Source organism: Clupea harengus, chromosome 11 (assembly GCF_900700415.2).
Source record: "Clupea harengus chromosome 11, Ch_v2.0.2, whole genome shotgun sequence".
NCBI lineage: Eukaryota > Metazoa > Chordata > Actinopteri > Clupeiformes > Clupeidae > Clupea > Clupea harengus.
The window spans coordinates 9,277,597-9,298,291 of record NC_045162.1 but is presented as its reverse complement, the minus strand read 5'-3'; the positions used below and the strand labels follow the sequence as shown (position 1 = coordinate 9,298,291).

The following is a 20,695-nucleotide window of genomic DNA, read 5'->3' as shown; positions in this document are numbered from 1 at the left end:
CCTATTCATAGATAATTAATTGATAATGAGTTTCTGACTTGTACAATGGATACTTTAAGGCCCTTATTATAGCTATCCATCAGGCTTAACATCTGTCATCGCCAAGCACCACCTTTCAATTTATCTTCTTAAATCCTGAAATTTAAAGAACAGGAAGGATAGGCCTATTGCCTGTAAATTACTCAGTTTTACTCACCTAAACAGCACACAGAGTAAATTCAGAATAGTCTATTCACAGTTGAAGTTGAAGAATATTCTGTGTTCATAAGCAATGTGTCTTTGGTCTCAGATGTATTTTACAAGCACGTGACAGGCTAGTAGTTTGCAAACACTCAACGTTCAGTGAGGGAAGGGTTAAATGGAACTGGCTGTTGGAGCCTATTATTATTGTCGGCGAGCGGGATCTGCGCTAGGGAAAAGCTTAGTCTACAGAGTGGGAGGCCAAGTCAAAGCAAAATGGCGACAGCCGGTGCAGCTGACTCGGGCTCGACTGCTCCTACAGGTAACTAAACGAACAAAAGGGTTACATCAATATGTAGAGCTACAATACAGCACGAACATAAGATGTAACTTAGCACTTTAACGTTACACAATGAATAAGTACAACTTTTTAAAGAACAATACTTGGTGTGTACAGGGCTATGTGTTGGTTTTGCTAGTAAACTTTAATATGCTAGCTAGCAAACCTTTGCGTTTAAATGGTTAGCACATCATTTAGCTAGCTAGCTTGTCGTTCTTACAATTGGAAATGTTAAAGTGTCCGGGTAACATAGCGACATCTGGGTGTTGTTTAAACTACTTAATACTCATTTATGTGTTGGTTACTAGCTGTTTATAACGTTCCAGACTCACCAGAGTATAAATAGGCAATAGTATGTTACAAGTTATCTTGGCTAATGTTATGGTTTAGTGCTGTTAACATGCTTAACGTTAGCTTGCTAGCTAGTTTCTTAACTTAGCAAGCCATGTCGTGTGCATTTTTTTTTTTTAGCTGACGTTGGTCAAGTGGTCAGCTAATTTCCATTGTGTACTTCGTCATATTTAAGATATGCTGTTAAATGTCTCTGTGTTTAAATAGTAACTAAGCTAGCTAAGCCAACTTAACTTCGAGACGGCTTTAATAGCTAATTTAACGTTAGCGTAGGTAAGTTAGGCAGTCTTATAAACATAACAAGTTTTTGGAAATGACTTCTTAGCCCAACAATTCGCAGCTATAAGATTACATATTCACGTTTACCTATAAGGTTCACAATGGAATGTTCTTGTTGGCTGACTTGGCATTGGTTCGATGTGCCAGAGATGCGATATTGGCGCAAGTGACGCTAGCTGGGTTAGTTATGCTATTCAAGTTAACGTTAGTAAATGTTAGAGATATGCCCAGCCATTTGCCCATTGATTACACATTAAATCAAATTTAGCTCTAGCTGACGTTACGTATTACAACTGTGAACTGTGAAATTACAAGTCAGCCAACACCACTCTAGCTATTCATGACTGTCGGTTCTAATTAGCTGTTAGACGTTGGTTCTAGTTAGTCGGAGAGCTTGTGGGTCTGTCTGTGGTCTAGCTAGATATTTTAAATCAGGTTGAGGCAGAATGGTTTTGTTTCAGTTAACAGTTGCAAGCTTCTTTTCGGTGTTATGTACATTTAACAGCCGCGTTGTCAACCGTTGGTATCAACACTGTTTAGGAACATACAGCTTCTGTCCTTTGTCTTGTATAACAAATACAACAGCCATCTGGCAATGATGTTGAATTTTTGTGAAGTGTTTTCTCAAGCACGTTGCGACAACAGTTAATGTATGTTTGAATCTACTTAGATGAGCGATCTAACTGCTGACTCCCATTGCATTCTTTCTCAAAGCTCATGACCCTAGTCACGAAGATTATATCAGCTGGATTCAGATTTGCCAAATTACCTTGCAAGCCAAGCAAAAGTGCTCTTTGTTATGCATTTTCTGCACAATTTGTTCCTGAACAACCAGTGTAATATTTTTGCCATGTATATTGCCTGTCATCTGTCTCGCTGGCTGACATGTGTGGCTATTTGTGAGGACCATTCAGGGCTTGTTTTGGTTCTGGGTCTCATCATTTCCAAAGAGCAAGCATTGGCTAGAAATGACCTCAGTCTAACAATGGTAACATCTGTGAATTGGGAGGTCTTTTTAAAAGCACACTAGACATTAGCTGGTTAAATGGGAAGTTATGGCTCATCAGGACACTCCCTGTAGCTAGGAGTGACTGGCTACAGTTGCTGTGGATGCCCTGTAAAAATAACTCGGCAGGGTGTTTTTTGGCAACCCCAACTTGGTGGAGACACATTAACAAATACACACACGCCAGCCCAATTTTTCCGTTAGTCATACCCATCTCTAACATATGCTTAGTAAACTTTGGATGTTTCAGTGCTTGGTCATCACTAGCATTTGCTCATCATCAGTAGCTGCAGCTCTCTCAGTCTTGTCTTTACACTATCTGCCTCCTCCACACGTGCTCAAACACACAGACGACACCAGATGTAATCTGTTTCTATATATAAATGCTGAAATGGGGCGAGAAGCATCACACTTCTCATCTCCCTGATGGAAAAGTGTGGAGATGACCCAGTATCGCTTTCATGCACATAGACAGGGTGTACTAAATAAGATTGTAAGACTGTTGTTTCCAGCAATCAAAACAAATAAGCGTGTTTGAATATTTGTGTTTTGTGTTTGTGTACACATTAGTGTAGAGTAGTTTTTATCGGGGCATATGGGCAGATGAGATTGTTTATGTGGGCAGTTTGATCCAGGAATATGCAAGAGGCATGCTTATACCTCATCACATTTGAAGTCAAAGGTGAGGTGCTGTGTGGTGCTAACTCCAAGGCTGAATTTAATAATTACTTTGGTCTTTTTTTGAATAACTGAACTATGTTGAAGAAAATGAAATCATTGTCGATGCCTGTTCTCAATGTTATTGAGGGCGCATCAGGGCTCTGAGGTCCCCTAGCCACTGCTGCAGAGAGGTTTGCTAGTCGGATTCAATGCGTTTTTATGCCTGACGTTGCCCCTTGTGTTGCGCCACGCTCTTCCTTCCCAGACCCAAGGACTCCATTCTGGAGGATGCTGGCCTCCCAGGCCTCTCTCAGAGGTACATGCATGGTCCTACTGTGCTGTGTGCTGTGGTAGACCCATGTTATTATTTCAGCGATGAATACACATCTAGAACCCAGTGTTCTACAGTTCAGTTCAATGATGCAGTGAGTGCTGATTTGACATACCCGGCTCAAATCTTTTGCCAAATAAAGTACTAGTAAGTAAGCAAGCAGTTGGGTTATGTGGTGAACTGCAGGACACAAGGGCTTACTCCACTCAACTCCACGACATCTGCATTGACTGGAACCTATTCAGTGCAGCGATTCTCCCTGGTATAGAGTAGATGGGTTATGTCACGGTTGATCCAGCTGCATGATGACTCCTTTCGCAAGGCTGGTTGTTGTCCTCGAGTTAACTTTGCCCCCAGCCGCCCACCTGAGCTACAGGGCTCCAGCACTGCCTGAGCCAAGTGCTCGTCTGTGCCCTCCCGACTCATCTCCCCTGCGAAAATAGCCGTTGCCATGGGTTACGCAGGCAGAAAGGGGGAGCTTGGCGGGTAGGCGGCACATGAGTAAGCTGAAATCTCTTGCCCGCCCGGCTGGTGTGTGTGTGTGTGTGCATGCTTGCCTGCCTTTTTTAGCTACCAGGGATGCTTTATTTTGTCAGATTTCCCCTTATGTTTGTTGTGAACTGCAAATTCAAATAGTGTGGTTTTTTTTCTGTTTAATTTTTTTTTAATCAGACATACTCAGCAGGATTCCTGCCTGCATGCAAGTTTATCTTGTCTTCCTGGTTAACTATCAATCTTGCAGTCTTTCTCTCTGTTTAGACCATGTGCATGACTAAAACTTCTTATGGACAGGCTTGGTAACAATTATGGCTTTTTTTGGATGTGTGTGTGTTTGGAAAAGCGAGGAGAAGGGGGTCAGTATGGGTTTGCGCACATCTCGACATCTGTCGTGTTGTTGTCTCGATACTTAGTTCTGTCTCACCACACCCGCGGTTCACACGCAGGGCTACTCTGTTGTAATATTAGCCCAAAGTAATTTCGGTGCGTATCCATGAATGTACACTACACACACACACACACACACACACACACACACACATCACAAGTTCAGACTTTAAACCCTTTCCTATTGAGACTGGAGTGTGTTCATGATGATCATGCGCAATAACCACACGCACATGCACACACACCCTTTGGTCTGCTTGTGATTGTAGACCATGTTGTAGGGATGCAGGTTTGAGGCAGTGAGACTGGCCTTTGCTTGTTAGGGTACCTGCAGACATGTCATTCCCTTGCTCGCTGTAGCCTCCACTGACTGCAGCTGGAGTTTGCCATCTGAATCACAATCAGCAAGCCTACGTGCCAAGAAAGAGGGCTGCTATTTGTGTGTGTGTGTGTGTGTGTGTGTGTGTGTGTGGGTGCTTGTGTCTGTCTCTGTGTCTGTAGATGGCATGCACTTAATTAAAGCTGTCTGCCTGCTGTGTCTAGGGTAGAAAGAGTCCAGTCTCTGTCCCTCACTCTTTCTCTCTGACACACATGCACACACATGCTATGGTCTCTGATCATATGAGCGCTGATCATCAGAGCTCCTTTGCTTGTCCTGTTGATATTGTGTTGTGGAGCTTTGCATTCTTCTGTGCATGATGGCTCTTCCTATACCCATCTGTCTGTTTTAAGTGGGCTACCTTTTTGAAGGTGTGTTTGTGTGTTTACCACCAAGAAGTAAGTGGCATGTAGCCTGTCTTGGATGGCATGTAAGTGTATAGCGGCCTGTATTGATAACATTACGTGTGTTACTGACAGAAATTATCTTAAGGTTGAGCACCATTTGCTGATTGGGCTAGTGTATAATTTGTTTTAAATATTATATAAATCAATATCTCTTTCTCTCTCTGTCTCTAGGGGCCAGTGGATCCCGGAAGTTGGCCTCACCAGAGGTAAGTCAGAGCGCACCTCCTGAAGTATGGACTGGGTGTAGGGCCAATGATTTTCCGTTTCAAAAAAATGCATTTTCCGTTTCACATTTGGTGAATTCCGTTTTTTTTCCGTTTCAGCTCATTTTGTTCACCCTGAGGTAGATTGATGGCTTAAAATGAGTGAATAAAATGTGCCCTTCTTAGATTGTTGTTTGCCAGCCATCAACAGAACAGAAGACTAAACATTTTTTGTTTTAAATGCGATTGGGAAGACGAGCGCGTGAATGTGACTGAATGTGACTTTAGCGGAGGTGTGTGGGTCAACGGTTGAAAAGGGGGCGTGGCCGGAGCGGAGTTCAGGGCAGACGTGACATTTTCTCAGTGGTTTTGTTCTTTAATTAATGTTTGTTCATCGTTGCAATCGTTGTGTTTATTTGAAAGAAATATAGCCTTGCAGCCCAAAATACAGGGGAATTTGGGCGATTTGTATGAACAAAATTATGTTTCCGTTTCAAAGGTGCAATTCCGTTTCAAAGTGTTCATTCCGCGAATTCCGTCCGTTTTCTCGCGGAAAATCATTGGCCCTATGGGTGTTAAGGGTGTCTGTGGGCTGCCTTTTTACTCTACATTTTTCTTTTGACAGTGCAGTTTGAGCTTCAAATAACATCTGTCTGGACTTGAGTGGGGTCCCTAGATGAAACAAGCAGCTGTTTGTAGTTTGTAGCAGAGAAGGAAAAGTGGAAGTAAATGTTGTGTTTGTATTCTGTGCTTATGGTTAATCACAGTATGGTTGTTCACCCTGAGGATGCTTCAGTACTTCACGTTTACAGTGCGCTCAAGCACAACGGCCACTGGCACCTGTGTGTGTGTGTGTGTGTGTGTGTGAGAGATGAATACTGACCTGTGTGTATGTGTTTGTGTTGTCTAAACATCACAAAGAATGATCCATTGCTAGGCAAATGTTGACCCAGTAAAGACAACATACCCAACCTCAACGATTTGTCCCCTGTGGGTTAGGGTGAGGTGTGGATGGAAAGTTCTGTGTGTTAGTGTGTCTGTGTCTGTGTGTGTCTGTGTGTGTCTGTGTTTGTGAATGGAAATCAGACACTGTGTGTGAGAGAGAGGTGAAGATGATTCTATGATTTTCCAAGTTTGCTTACTGCACTACGGACTACACGCATGTTGTACATGGGGAAACTAAAAACAAAATTGTCTCAGCTCCAACTTGACAATGGAGAGCACAGACCTCCGCCAAAGCCAAATGGCACATCTTGCAATGTTAGCGAAAGTGAAACTAAATGTATGGAGTTGGATCAGCTCCAAAATGTAATGGGTTATTCCTTGGCCCATGCTACACCTTTCATGGAAATCAAACCAGTAGTTTTTTTGTAAACCTCCTTACAGACAGACAAACTAACAAACAAACCCCATGGAAAACCTTGGAGGTGGAAATAACAGTGGGAGTATTTATAGCCAAAGATTTGGTTACCCTCCTGGGATTATGTCATACTGGTAATGTATAATAGTAGCTATGCATGCTTGAGTAATGTTAGCTGACCTACAGCTAGCTAGTTAGCCAGCTAGCAATCAATGTTACATTCTTAACAGCTCGCTGAACAGATCTGTTTTGCTTTTTTTTTTAACGGAAGTCACAAAGTTTTAGTTGTTGGTCTGGTTGGATTTGTCAGTCATGATAATCCTGCCCCCAGCCCCTGAAGTAACCAGTTCTTGGTTCTAGACCAGCAAAGAGGTGGTGCACCGGCTCCGAACCAGCCCTGGAACTGCCTTTGTGGAAAGGGGGTATATGTTGCTCACTCACTCACTCTCCTCCTCCTCCTTTTATGTTCTTCCCTCTGTCTTCCCAGGCTCCGGGCTCCTCAGGCACCTCCCAGAGCATGAAGAAGACTATCGGACACAGGGGGGTCGACCCCACTGGAGAGACCACCTACAAAAAGGTCAGCAGGAGGTCACGTGTCACGTGTCACTGTGAGCGAGAGAGGGAGCAATCAAGGGGCAGTGTGGGCAGAGTTGGTTTATTGGGTGCCCAGTGATAGGGCCCAATGCAGTGCGGACCAATACGTTTATGACCGCAGTTGTAATAACAATAATACTTTAATTTTATATAGCGCTTTTCTAGGTACTCAAAGACGCTTTACATAGGGCGAAGACAAACATAAAACAAAAAAAGAACACAAAGGAGCAAAAAAAACAAACAAACCACCTGAGTATAGGCTATTTGTACATTTTGCAGGGCCCAGTTGCATACACATTGTTGCATTTCATTAACCATTCCATTAAACAAATCTTCTGGTAGAGGGGAGAAAAAAAAAACATGGGATGCACTAGATATTCAGCTTGTGTGCCGTTTCCCTTATTTTTCAGGGACCTTCTTTTCCTCTTTGTGATGGCAATATGCTAGTATCAGACACAACATTGTCTGTCACCTCTGTTAATATACTATATTCAGATATTCATTCTTGATTGACTCGTTATAGATAGTTTTCAAAGCTTGTAGAGGCAGAAGATGTGTTTGCTTTTGCTGCAGGCATGAAGCGTGTAATTGAGAACTCCACCTAGTCCAACTTTGACATCGGTCAGTAACCGGCTTCCCAGAAACTGAATCCCTGTAATGGATCTAATGGGATTAGATGTCTGCTATGAGTTGCAGTTGTAAATGCAGAGTGTGTCAAGCAATTTCAACATGTTGGTATTTGTTCAACCTATTATATCAGTGTTTCCCCTACCGTTATATTAGGGGGGCGCCCCGCCCCCCCAACGGCACCCCCCGCCCCCCCTGAAAGGTCAAGTTCATTTTGTTCAATTTTATTTTCTATAAAGCGCCAGATCACAACGGAAGTAATTTAAGGTTACCTTTCCTATAGAACAGGTCTATAGCTTGTTCTTTTATTAAACAAAATAAATAGCCTTATGTTATTTATCTTATTTACACGACGGCATGTAATTTCTGTCTCTACATGGTCGCGCGTTTACAATTCTCTGCTCTCTGTATCGCGCATGGCAGAGTTCCGCCGCGATGCGCACAAACACACACACAGACACGTGCGCGCGCACACACAAGTGAGCACGCTCCCACCAGCGGACAGAATTGGGCTTAAGAATCACTGCACAGCTACGGACACTTTTAAGCTTTAATAAACTAATATCCAGGCGTTCATGAATCCGGCAGAGATCTTTTCCTAGGTAGGGTCGACAATGAGGCCCAATGAGAGTGGCTACAACAGACGTGGAAACAGAACGTACGTACAGAATGTCCGCACCGAAAATTCAGAAATAGATCTGGCTTCCATTTTTCATCTTTTTCCGTGAGTTGTGCGTGGCCCTTTTTTACATAGAGTCTGGTAATAAATCTATGAAATGTAACGAAAATTATTTATTTTGCTGTGAATAATGAAGGAAGCAATAAATCCGATTATTTGCCAAACCCCTCAAGAGCTGTTGCCATGGAGATTTAACGTTACTTTCTGTTTGAAGACAAGGTAGCAGCTAGTGTTGAAGAATGGATGACTTGAAATTGGACGACTTTAAATTAATATATGAAATTGAACATCAACACCTATACGGATAAAATAAATAAACAAGGATAGCAAAACAGATTGATAAGCAATGAGAACGGCAGAAACACAGGCAGGACGTCAGATGACGAGACAGATCGTAGTGACAGGCTGTTTTTTTTTTTTTTTTTTTTTCATCATCATATGAAGGCTGAGACATTCATAACATTTTATTCAGTCGTACTGGTCCTTTTGTAATGCCAACATGTGCACTTCGTTGTGGATAAGTAAAGCCTATTTTGCTACATTTTTGTAGTCCTGGTAATCTTTTGTTTGGCATATTGGTGAGGTTATTACGAGTTCTTAATCCTTTTGTTCTTGATGAATTAATGTTTGTTTAATAATCAATTATTTTTCAACAAATAACTCAATTATAATTACAAAGAGGACAATTCATAACTTTTTATCGCAACTTTCACTTGTTTCGCCAATTTCATTGCAACAAAAACCTTAAAATAAAAACTTTCATCGAAACTTTTTGGAAAAGCTCCTGCGAAATCAGGAATTTTAGGCCGCAAATATCTTAAAGAAATGTTCTTCCAGAAGCCCAGAAAGATACACCACTGCAGCGACAAAAGCTGCACACTTTGTGGATAATTGTCATAAAAAGACATGTTCCGATGTTTAGTTGTTATATTGACTGCTGTCATTAAAAAAAACACATGAACACCATGATTCCTTTAAGCGTTTGTGTCGGTGGCCACGCCACGCCGCGCCGCGCACCGTGCGCGATACAGAGAGCAGAGAATTGTAACAGCGCGACCATGTAGAGACAGAAATTACATGCCGTCGTGTAAATAAGATAAATAACATAAGGCTATTTATTTTGTTTAATAAAAGAACAAGCTATAGACCTGTTCTATAGGAAAGGTAACCTTAAATTACTTCCGTTGTGATTTGGCGCTTTATAGAAAATAAAATTGAACAAAATTAACTTGACCTTCCAGGGGGGGCGGGGGGTGCCGTTGGGGGGGCGGGGCGCCCCCCTAATATAACGGTAGGGGAAACACTGTATATATATATATATATATATATATTGTATAGAGTGGGGAGTGGTTTAATTCTCTGTGCCATGCTGCGTGGGTCAGCCTGTGCCTGCCTTATCTTTGCTTTGGAGGCTTTTGTGGTTCCTTCCCTTCCATAAAGCGAATCTAATCATTTTATTATACATGGACTGAATATTATCAGTTTGCCTGCCCTATAGTCATTATTACTTAATTATAAAGTGTCTCTCTCTCTCTCTCTCTCTCTGTGTGTCTCTCTCTCTGTGCGTGTGTAGACTACCTCCTCAGCACTGAAGGGGGCAATCCAGCTGGGCATCACGTACACCGTGGGCAGCCTGAGCCAGAAGGCCGAAAGAGATGTGCTCATGCAGGACTTTGTTGTCGTAGAGAGTATCTTCTTCCCAGGGTGAGTTCAGGTTATTTTCGTTTTCGTGTGTGCGTGTGCGTACATTATGTGTAAGGAAGGACACTGATGTGTATGCAGCAGATGGGTTTTGGGGAAATCAAATATGTGTATGCAAAAACAGGAATTATGCGGGACAATTTTGATAACAAAGCCTAAGAAAAAAAGTCAAACAGGATGTTCATCCTCTTTCCAAGTTAATGACTGCATTGGATGAGGAAGCGGATTCATGGCTTGGGTAAACTGTGAGGGACTGAGCTGGCTTTTCTGTGCGTGCGTGCGTGCGTGCGTGTGTGTGTTGAAAATGGATGTGTAATGTGCTCTCGTCCCTGGCTGTCTCCATACCTCAGTGTTTACTCTCTGTCCAGGTTTATTTTTGTTTGCGCCTGCGAGTCTACAGGCCTCAGTCAGCATATATTAACATTCCATGAGGCATGCACACACACCCTTTGAGGCCAATAATCATTTCCATGTGCTCCATCCAAACATTCTGTACAGTGTGTTTTTGGCTTGCCACCCACTGTGTTATTTTGATAAAGTGAAGGCTTTATGAAAATTCTTCTCTCTCTCTCTCTCTCTCTCTCTCTCTCTCTCTCTCTCTCTCTCTCTCTCTCTCTCTCTCTCAGTGAGGGGAGTAACCTGACTCCAGCTCACCACTACAGTGACTTCAGGTTTAAGACTTATGCTCCAATTGCCTTCCGCTACTTCAGAGAACTCTTCGGCATTCGACCCGATGACTACTTGGTCAGTGTTTCTAACATAGTACACACACACACACACACCCTTGTCCCCCCTCTCTCTGTCTACACTAGTACCCATATAACTAGGGTCATGTTCTTCATGAGGAAGTATCTCTGACACTTAAAGATTTTGTTGACTGTAAAGGTAATACGTTACACAAATGTGTTGTAGATTGACACGCAAAGTACAGATTCTACCCCTGTGTGGATGTTTATGATTGATGATGAAAAAACTATGATAAAGGTAAACTAGTGTGGTATTAACAAAGTGTCTGTGTCTGTCTGTCTGTCTGTGTAGTATTCTCTCTGTAATGATGCGCTGATAGAGCTGTCAAATCCGGGAGCGAGTGGCTCAATCTTCTACGTCTCCAGTGACGACGAGTTCATCATCAAAACAGTGCAGCACAAAGAAGCTGAATTTCTGCAGAAGCTGTTACCCGGATACTTCATGGTGAGTGTGTTTGTGTGTGTGTGTCGATATGAAAATCTCATTCTTGTGGGGAATGGGAACCAATTAAGCTTTTATTTTCGCGTTCTGCATGCTGAGCAGATGTAATACATAACTAGCATGGATGTGTGTGTATAGACTTCTTTTTTGTTTTTGTGTGTGTGCTTGTGCACAGAGGGGGACAATTTGCTGGCCCTGGTTCCCACGACAAGCCGATTACTCTAAATCTCTTGTCTGCCGGCTTTTTCAGCCTGTTTTGGGATAAGAGGTTTAGAGTGGCATGGCCATAGGCCTGTCCAGGCATCAGCACAATGTCAACGCATTTGAATGCGGCACAGAGGTTCTGGGCTTTTTGAATACTGGCAACCCAGAAGCATTATTGGGTCATTAACTAACCCAGGAACCAAGCTAAATTTCATGATCTGTCCACTTCTGTTGTGTTTGAGAACACCCAACCCTGTAACCCACTCCTCCTTCACACCTGCACCTCTCCCCCTTCACTGACCCCGCCCCGCAGAACCTGAATCAGAACAAGCGCACGCTGCTGCCAAAGTTCTACGGCCTGTACTGCGTGCAGGCGGGGGGCAAGAACATCCGCATTGTGGTGATGAACAACCTGCTGCCCCGCGCCATCCCCATGCACCTCAAGTTTGACATGAAGGGCTCGACCTACAAGCGGCGTGCCTCGGCCAAGGAGCGTGATAAGAAGGTGCCCACCTACAAGGACCTGGACTTCATGCAGGACATGCCTGAAGGCCTACAGATGGAGAACGACAACTACAACGCCCTCAGCAAAACAATTCAGAGGGATTGTTTGGTGAGTCTATGTGTGTGTGTGTGTGTGTGTGTGTGTGTGAGAGAGAGAGAGAACGCTTGACTGTCCAAACGGCAGGCTTGGTACAGACTGTGTGCATGCATATTCATGTTGTGGTACCCAACAACCTTAATGGCACTTGCAGAAACTATTCAGAAAGAGTGTGTGTGTGTGCGTGCGTGCGCATGCCCACCCCATCTTAGAGATAAATCAGTTATGAACTAGATCCGAACTGTATGGTTTTCTTTGTCAAAGCATCTAGTGAAAGTTTAATTCAAGTAGGCCAATCACGAATCACCTGCTGCCGTTTTAACCCGCATTACTGTTCCATCTCCAGCTACTGCAGAGTTTTAAGATCATGGACTACAGCATGCTGGTGGGCATCCATAACGTGGACGTGGCGCTTCGAGAGCGCCTCGGGGACTACAGCGCGGCCGGAGAGGGCCCCATCACGCCCGACCAGAAGCGGCCACAGTTCCAGAAGTCCCTCTACTGCACCGCCATGGAGTCCATACAGGGGGAGGCTCGGGGCAAGGGAGCCATGGACAGCGAGGACTAGTAAGCAACAATCTCCACTTCTCTCATCTGCTCTCTCTACACTCAGAAATCAAATCAGACTTTATTTATACGGGGCATTTCATACCAGGAGGTAACACAATGCGCTTCACAGAAGGAAATGGGGGGGGGGGGGTGTGTTACAAACGCTGGTATTTGACACTGATTTTTCAGAGGGATGAAAAAACCTTATCATGTAAGTGCAAACATATTACAAAGCACGTACATAGACATGTACAGCAGACCCATTACAGACTGAGAACAGATAAATATTACAGAGAATGATAGGCGAGATTAAAGAGCATGTCTTAAGTTCACTGTTTAAAGGTTTCCACCGTTTCAGCCATTCTTAGGTCTTCTGGCAGACTATTCCAAAGGCTGGGAGCATAGAAACAGTAGATCTCCTGCATCTTTCTTTGATCGTATTTCTGTGTTGGTGTTGCCTCTCCCTCCTTTTCTGTCTGCGTCTTTTTATAGGATCACATTCCTTCTCTCCGCTGACTGTTGTCTAGAGGTGCTTTGTTCCCTGTGGCTGACTGACAGTTGGAGGCAACAGACCGTGTGCTGGGTGTGACTTATGTTTAGAAACTCATTTGTTTGTCCATTTGCCTTCTCTGTCTTGTAGCCCGGTTCTCATTTCCACTCCCCTTTGTCTTTAATTTGTTTATATCTTTTGTTGTTGTCTTTATGTGTTTAGTAATTTAAATGTTTTGTTTAATCCACAGCATGGGTGGCATTCCGGCCCGGAACTCCAGAGGAGAGAGGCTACTCATCTTCATGGGCATCATTGACATTCTTCAGTCCTACAGGTGTGTGGGGGTGTGTGTGGGGATGTGTGTGGGGATGTGTGTGGGTGGGTGTGGGTGTGTGTGGGTGTGTGTGGGTGTGTGTGGGTGTGTGTGGGTGTGTGGGTGGGGGTGGCTGGGGTCTGCTACTATGCATAGGGAGGAAATGGGCTGGTGGTGGCACTGGGCTTCAGCTTTATTTGAGGAAAGAAAAAGGTTTATTTATCAGATCACCATGTCCTCTTGTCCTCAAGCAACGGCTTGGCTTGACTTTCCGGTTTGTCATTTTAAAAAGCACAGGCCTAGATGGTCACTTATCATAAGCCATGCGTCTGTCTTTCACTCCACAGGTTCATCAAGAAGATTGAGCATTCTTGGAAAGCTCTGGTGCATGATGGGGTATGTAGTCCAGTTGTTTGATCCGATCTTTCACTTTTGTGATCGCAGGCCTTGACACATTGCGCCGCAATAGGAATGTGGCATAAAGGCTAATGTCTGTGTTTTCTCTGGTTGTCTCTCCTGCAGGACACCGTCTCGGTGCACAGGCCTGGCTTCTATGCTGAACGCTTTCAGAGATTCATGTGCAACACGGTCTTCAGGAAGATACCATGTAAGTGTCATCCTCGGACAGCTTTCCTGTTTATTTGAGGTGTACTAATGTGTATATGGTTAGATCAATTGGAGGGAAGCTGATTCCCAATTAAAGACCATCCGTTTTTATTTAACATTACTGTCTTTTATATGGAGGAACGCTTCTTCTGAGATTTACTCCAACTGAATTCATGTAGTCAACCATTAGACAAGAAATGAAACTACTTTAAGATCTGTGAACTCATCACCTTGCCTCACATCCCATCCCATAATATGCCAATGCCTATCCCCTTACAGTGAAGCCGTCCCCCTCCAAGAAGAGTCGAGGGGGCTGTCAGAGCGTCGTCCGGAGGTTACCCATGGCAACGGGAGCACCTGCGTCCACGTCCAATGCGGCGGGCGGACACTCTGTGGTGGACGCCAGACTGGTGTACAGGCCTCACTTCAGCCACTCAGACATGGAGGGAGACAGCGGTGAGTGGTGGGGCCCTGGAGAGAGATGTCAAATGCTTGGTGTATATATTTTCACTGACCTGTGAATATATATATATATATCAGCATTGCGATGCATCAAAGCAACAATCATTTTTCTCAGCCCTAAACATGAACTTTTTTTTCTTTTCTTTTTCTTCAGGCATGCAACAGGGCAGACCTGACATTCTCCCAAGGACCCCTCCTCAGGCTGGTGACTCCAATGAGTTTATGGAGACAAATCTATCCACCTCATCCCTCGGCAGCACAGGCCTCACCTCCAGCTCTCCCCCACTCAGGTAATCCCTGCAGCATCCATCGTTTATTGTAACATTATGTTATTGTGCTCTTTTGGTTGAGGGAGTGAGTGCCAGCCATTTTTGTAGTTCTTTTGTGTCGTAGGGTTTGTTGTGAAATATCATGTATGTGTGTCTGTAGGTCAGTAGGGGTAGAAGTGCACAAATCTGCGAGTACAGAACCAGAGCACACTATCTCCCACAGGTGAGATTGGACACTTTTACACATTACACACACCAATGCGCAAATGATATCAATATATGACTTGAAATGTAAAATAATTGCATGGACAGAGAAGTGCAGTCTTCATCTTCTCGGATGAGATCTGTTTTTGTTACCCCCAGTTCATTGTGGGCAAAGAGAAGTAACATCGATGTATGAGCAGAAAGTAATGACGGTCTTCTTATTTTCCCGCCAGTGCCGGGGCTGAAGGTTTAGATGAACAAGCAGACGATGACGATGCCATTTCACTCAAAGACATAATCCCTGAGACCAATATTTGTTTTGTAAGTCAAGCCTACACTCACCATACATTTCCTACCATAATCTATTCTTAAATAAATGTTTGAAGTGTGCAAAGCAGTTAATTATTGCCATACTGAAAAATGCATAATCTTATTATACATGTCTGTCTCTCATTTATTTTCTGCAGTAAAAAAAAAAAAGTGTGAGTCTTCAGAACACTTGATGCAAGGAAAGGGGGGAACAGAAAGAGAACGAAAGAAGGAAGGAAGGAAAGAAAGAAAGGAGGAGAACAACAGCCGCGCATTCAACCGGATGAACCCTCCCCCTATCTTTCTGAGTGTGTGTGTGTGTGTGTGTGTGTGTGTGGGGGTGGGAGTTCAGGAAGGCTCTGCAGGCTGCACACAACAAGGGATAAACACACCTGGTTTAAAAATTGAGAAAGATAGGGGTGGGGGGAACAGAGCGAGATGGAGAAGAGAGTGGGTGTGGGTGGATTTGTGTGTGTGTGTGTCTGTACACACGCGCACACACACACACACACACACACACAAGAGAGAGTGTATGTGTGGGAGTCTGTAGGCTCTCCTCAGCTCACAGAGGCTTTGCTGCTAAAACTCCAACTCCCAACCTGCATCACTGGACTGAGACGTCCACGTTAATCCTAGTTCAACTGGCCTGTGCACAGGTCTGACCAGTAGTGCTGGGCTGTGTTGGTGAGCACTGGTCCAGGCGTGCAGGTAGGCCTGGCGGCCATGACTGTTTGAGGACAGCCGAAGCTGCTTTTAACTGGAATTGGATGCCCTGCTCTCCGGTGTAACTGAACCTCCCACCCACTAGCCACCATGCTGTTCCCTTCCAACTATTAGAAGATGGAGTGACTACAGAGTAGCTGTTTTATTTAAACCTAACAAAAGTATTATATTATCATAGCCTTACCCTATGATAGTATGATTCTTTTTTCAAGTGTCTTGTGACATTTTCTTTGGTCTGGGCGTGCATTTGTCATCCAACACTGAGTAGAAGAGTTTTTAAAGTTAAAGTTAAGTCTATGCTAGACCATCACTTAGCAGTGCGGGGTGGGAGGGGTGGGAGGGTTGTTGGTTGGAACTGAGCTTCCTAAGTCTGCTGACCTGAGAGAAGCCCTCCTTTGAATGGGGGTGAAGTCCCATGTGCCCTCGTTCAAACTCTGTGCCCTCTGTATGTATCTGAAGAGTAAACAACGTTAGGGAGCCCTCTCACCTTGATCGACGGAAGGACAGATTTTCCGTCTTCACCTTCTCGGGGTGACGTCTGCTTTTGTTATCCCTAGTTCACTGATGGGCCCAAATGCTTTTGCAGTTCGTATAAACATGTTGGTTCCTTACGATACACAGTTGGCATAAAAAAGGTTATACAAAGACACCATGTTGGATATGAGACTTTGAGCTGCCTGAATATGAAACCACTGTTGTCTTGCTTGTCCCTGTGCCTTTTTGTTTGCGTTTCCTAAACTCTGTTAGCACTGTTGCTTGTTTAAGCATGATTGTGTTTTTAAGTGTATGTTGTTCCTTTACTTGTTGACGGTCTTAACTACTGTTTGCCTGTCAGTCTAACAAGCCCACCTCCCTTTTTGTTTCTCTTCCAATGACGAGTAACCCCAGCTTCCTAATGGACCAATCCGCTAACCGGCTCTGCTGGGGTGTGCTCTTATGAAGGGAAGAGATTCATGTTTTTAATACACACATTTCATGTCAAGCTGATCTGTTTGCCTCTTACCATCAAGCTTTAACTCACACTGCTGGGTTACAAGCATCAGTCAATGCTATACAAGACAGTGTCTCCTCTCTCAGAATCAAAGCCTACCTAATGGCTGCTAGGTCTTCCTTACACATAAATATGATCACACCTGTTTTAAATGACACTGTGCGAACACTCACCATTTCTGCTGGTTACAGAAATGAGGGGGTCACTGTCTGAAGGACCAAGTGTGACCGTGCTACACAGATGAATATTGCTTTCTTTATGTTATAGTTTCAAGTAGTAGTGCTGAGGGTTAATAGATTAGGATGTGCATGTGAGGTTTCCAAGCCTGCCATGTGCCCAGATGATGGACTGCTTTGTGTCCAGCATTGCTTGCTTGCTCGCTTGCTCGCTCCAGCATTGGGTCGCTTTTGTGTCCTGCCATTCATTTTTGTTTTCTTTTGTTTCGTAGAGCACTATCAAGGCTGATTCTAAACTCACCTGTTTGTTCTGTCATGGTTGTCTTCTATGAGATGGCCATGCACTTGCAGCTGGCCAGAAGCTGTCATAGAGGGGACATCATCGTCCTGCCCTCACCCAAGCCATTTATTTATCTCTTGCCTCCAGTGAGGTTCCCCTAACACAGAACATGCCCTGTGTTCATTCTGAATGATACTCATTTTATAGTCCAAAGTATTAAACCTGTCAGTTTATGAAGGTATGGACCGGGGTAAATGTTTGTCATTTGAAACGTTAGACTTTTTTTTTTTTTCATCATTTGGAAACTAATTCACGCTGTCCTTTTTTTTTTTTTTTTTTTTACAATGTTTTGCTTCACCCATCTTAAGAGGGGCCTTGTAGTGCTGTCAGGCTGTAAACTCTGTCTGGTCTCACCCATAAAACCTAGTGTTTTGCCAAGACTTTAAGACTTGGCGAAAGTTTACATTCCCTGCATATACTCTTTCCACGTGCCAGATCTGACCGGGTTGGTGACGAACAACATAGATCAAAATCTCACCTATCCAATTGTTTGGCTTCCTTTTTTATTTAATTTGTTTGTCTTTTTTTTTGCTCATTTCCTACCTGGACTGGTGTGTTGAGCGTTCTGGATGTAGCCAGCCAACTCCAAACCATGGCCTCAGAGCTTTTCGCTGTATGTTCCTGATTCTTTTTTTTTTTTAAAGTGGATATAGGGTCTGGCCTAGTTAGTTGGAGAAGAGTTTGCGGTGCTGATTCATCCACTGAAGGAAACTTCGCCAAAAAGGGTCGATACTGAGGAATGGAGCATGCAGAAAGTAACAGCATTGACTGACTGACTGAACATTTAAGGAGGCCTGGACTTGTACAGTGGACATTTCTGTCCATGAACCACCCACCAAAGACCTAGATAAACCAGTCCTGCTCTCTCAAAATGGGGTTCTCATACACATCACTCCACAACCTCTGTTTAAGACTACAGGGGCAACAAAGAAAAATTGGAGAATGTGGAGACTATAGTCCACAGAATCCTAATCTCTAAATCGGATTGCAGGCCCAAAAGGTTGGATTATTGGTTGTTGCGCTGCATACCATCTTCTTGCAAAGAGCTCACCTGAAGGTATAGTTTTTAGTCCAAGGGAAGTTTTTGTTTGTTGTTTATTTCCTTGTTTTTAAATAATAGTTCATGTCATTTCAGTGGTTTAATTTCCTGTTCGTTGTTTTGGTCCACATTACAAGTGTGGCCACTGAATGTGCGTGTGCACGCAGGTGCACACAAACACACGTTGAACTGCTGCAATGCGACCATGTTTTTTCTCCAAGGCTTCCATGTTCTGGATGAGCAATGCCGGAAAAAAATGCCGGTGATCAAGTTTGATGGTCACATGTGCCTCATGCTGTTGCCCCCTGACCACAATCCCTCAGTGTGGCATCAACCTCTCCCTCCCAACTAGTTCCACCCAGATCGTTGCTGTTAGCAGCAGACTAAGTTCTCTTGTTGTTACCTGGTGCTTGTTCCCCCATCTTGTGGTCAGGATCATTCTTCTGCCTCTTGATAATCAGTGTTTCTCAGGCATTCCGCAGCTGACTGCCATTACACAAATGCACACCCAAGTTCTGCATGTGTCTTTTACCGTGTATTTCACCAAAGCTCGTACATAGCCTTGTGTTTGATTGTGGAGAGTCGGCCACCAAAGTGAACACACTGCCCCATACTGGGTCCAGAACATACAAACAGATTTCACCTGAGGCTGTGGTCTTTTGTAGTACTCAGCCTGTCTAACCATTTGTATGAAGTAATGATCCTGAATATTATAGGATCTGCAAGATCCACCCCAAGACTGTTTTTCCCCCAAGACAATTCATATTGTGTAGAAAAGTAATATTCAATCTGTTATTATTGCCAGAGCCTACTCCGACAGTATGCAGCCTTATCAATGAAGGGCTGAATGTGTAAGCAAAGTCATGGCATCCAGGTGAGAGGACGGTCTCTGATCAGTTAAAATGTACAAATGTGCAAGTTGAACCCACCCACTAGAAGACTTGGCCTCCTTGTATAAAGTGACCCATTCAAAAATGTCAAGACTCCAACGTTGCACATTGTAATGTGAATGTTCTTTGTCAAGAAGAATTACTCAAGCACAAACAGTGGCAACCAGACACATCTTATCCCCAGCACAAACAAGAGGGGTTGCATGCTGGCAAGACACACTACAGATCAAATTAATTATTGCAATATGAACTTTTTTGCCAGTTCTTGTTCAAGAATTGTATTTATTGACTTTTTTTTTTTTTTTTACCTTGTAGGTATATAAGAATGATATATGTACCGTAGATGATTGTATGGATCATGTACTCTGGCAGAAAATAATTTCTGAATCTTAAGTAGTATGTAGGCCTATTGCATAATAGACGAGGGGTGGGCAGGGAAGGATTGTTCAACTTTATCTTTTATATTACCAAGTGTTTTGAAATGTGTTATGGTCGGTATTACCCATTACAAATAAGTGATTTACTCTCCTACTCTCTTGCATTTTATACTTTATACTTTTGAATGTCTCACAGTTCCAGGGCAGTAGACCTGAACGCCGTAAATGCTTCAACGACTATATTTTTACTGGGCCTATTTAAGATGTGTATATGTATATAAGCACTCACGGATGCCTTTTTTTCTTGCGCTGTGTTCGCTGCCTCTGTATCGCCATGTTTTCAGTGATGTGGTGATGGTAGTGCTTTTTTCCCCTCAATGTCTGATTTTAAATAAAAATATTTTCTAAACGTTTTATGTTTGCCCCTACCTGAGTTGGTGTACGGATGTTTGAGAGCCAACCTTGTCCTACAGTAATGATAGAAATATATGATATGATAATAATGATGTAGCCTACAAAAAAAATCTGCAGTAGAGCTTAGTTTTACTGAATGCAGCAGTTGGATTAAGAAATATGTAAACAGGCCATCACCGTTTCGTGTAGTCAGATGAAAACAACATGAACGTCATTTCCCAGAGTACATCTAAGCGAGAACACGTGCAATTCATAGTTTTCAGTCACGTGACTACAATAGGTAGCTGACGGGCAAAAAGAACAGCGAAACAGCGTTAAACAGTGGACAACTTCGAGCAGTGCCGCCTACTCAACTACGATCGCCATCAACCACAGACCATACCACTATAGCCAGACAGAGATATTTAGAAAAAAATAAAATGTTTGATCCATGTACTGCACCCGCTGACATTTTTATTTCTTTAACCTCGACGAAGTCCCTGCCAGAGCTCCAGTGTGGAGATATTTACATCTATCTAATAGAAAATCCATCCCCCTACACATCTCAAAAACTGAAAGCCTACAAAAG

General features: G+C 43.5%; 1 protein-coding gene across 2 annotated transcripts; it reads left to right on the top strand.

Annotated features, from left to right (window-relative positions):
• The first annotated feature begins 270 nt into the window (after positions 1 to 270).
• Positions 271 to 20,127, top strand: LOC105901717 (phosphatidylinositol 4-phosphate 5-kinase type-1 alpha-like). Of its 2 annotated transcripts, none has more exons than XM_012829210.3 (16): positions 271 to 502; positions 4,990 to 5,024; positions 6,869 to 6,958; positions 9,855 to 9,985; positions 10,609 to 10,726; positions 11,021 to 11,173; positions 11,688 to 11,987; positions 12,322 to 12,542; positions 13,265 to 13,348; positions 13,675 to 13,723; positions 13,850 to 13,934; positions 14,213 to 14,389; positions 14,550 to 14,685; positions 14,825 to 14,887; positions 15,102 to 15,189; positions 15,336 to 20,127. In XM_012829210.3, the coding sequence occupies exons 1-16, from the start codon at positions 457 to 459 to the stop codon at positions 15,336 to 15,338; spliced, it is 1,779 nt and encodes a 592-aa protein (XP_012684664.1). In that variant the 5' UTR covers positions 271 to 456; the 3' UTR covers positions 15,339 to 20,127. The 2 variants fall into 2 exon arrangements, with proteins under 2 accessions (XP_012684664.1, XP_031431497.1); XM_031575637.1 differs by lacking the exon at positions 271 to 502 and adding an exon at positions 527 to 3,132.
• Positions 20,128 to 20,695: the final 568 nt, after the last annotated feature.

What these genes read in the sequence shown, in the direction of transcription:
- LOC105901717 (XM_031575637.1), top strand. Translation starts at nt 3,036, where the DNA reads ATGCCTGACGTTGCCCCTTGTGTTGCGCCACGCTCTTCCTTCCCAGAC. An exon ending in GGAAGTTGGCCTCACCAGAG is followed by an intron (nt 5,025 to 6,868) that starts GTAAGTCAGAGC and finishes CTGTCTTCCCAG; the next exon opens with GCTCCGGGCTCCTCAGGCAC. An exon ending in GGTCTTCAGGAAGATACCAT is followed by an intron (nt 13,935 to 14,212) that starts GTAAGTGTCATC and finishes ATCCCCTTACAG; the next exon opens with TGAAGCCGTCCCCCTCCAAG.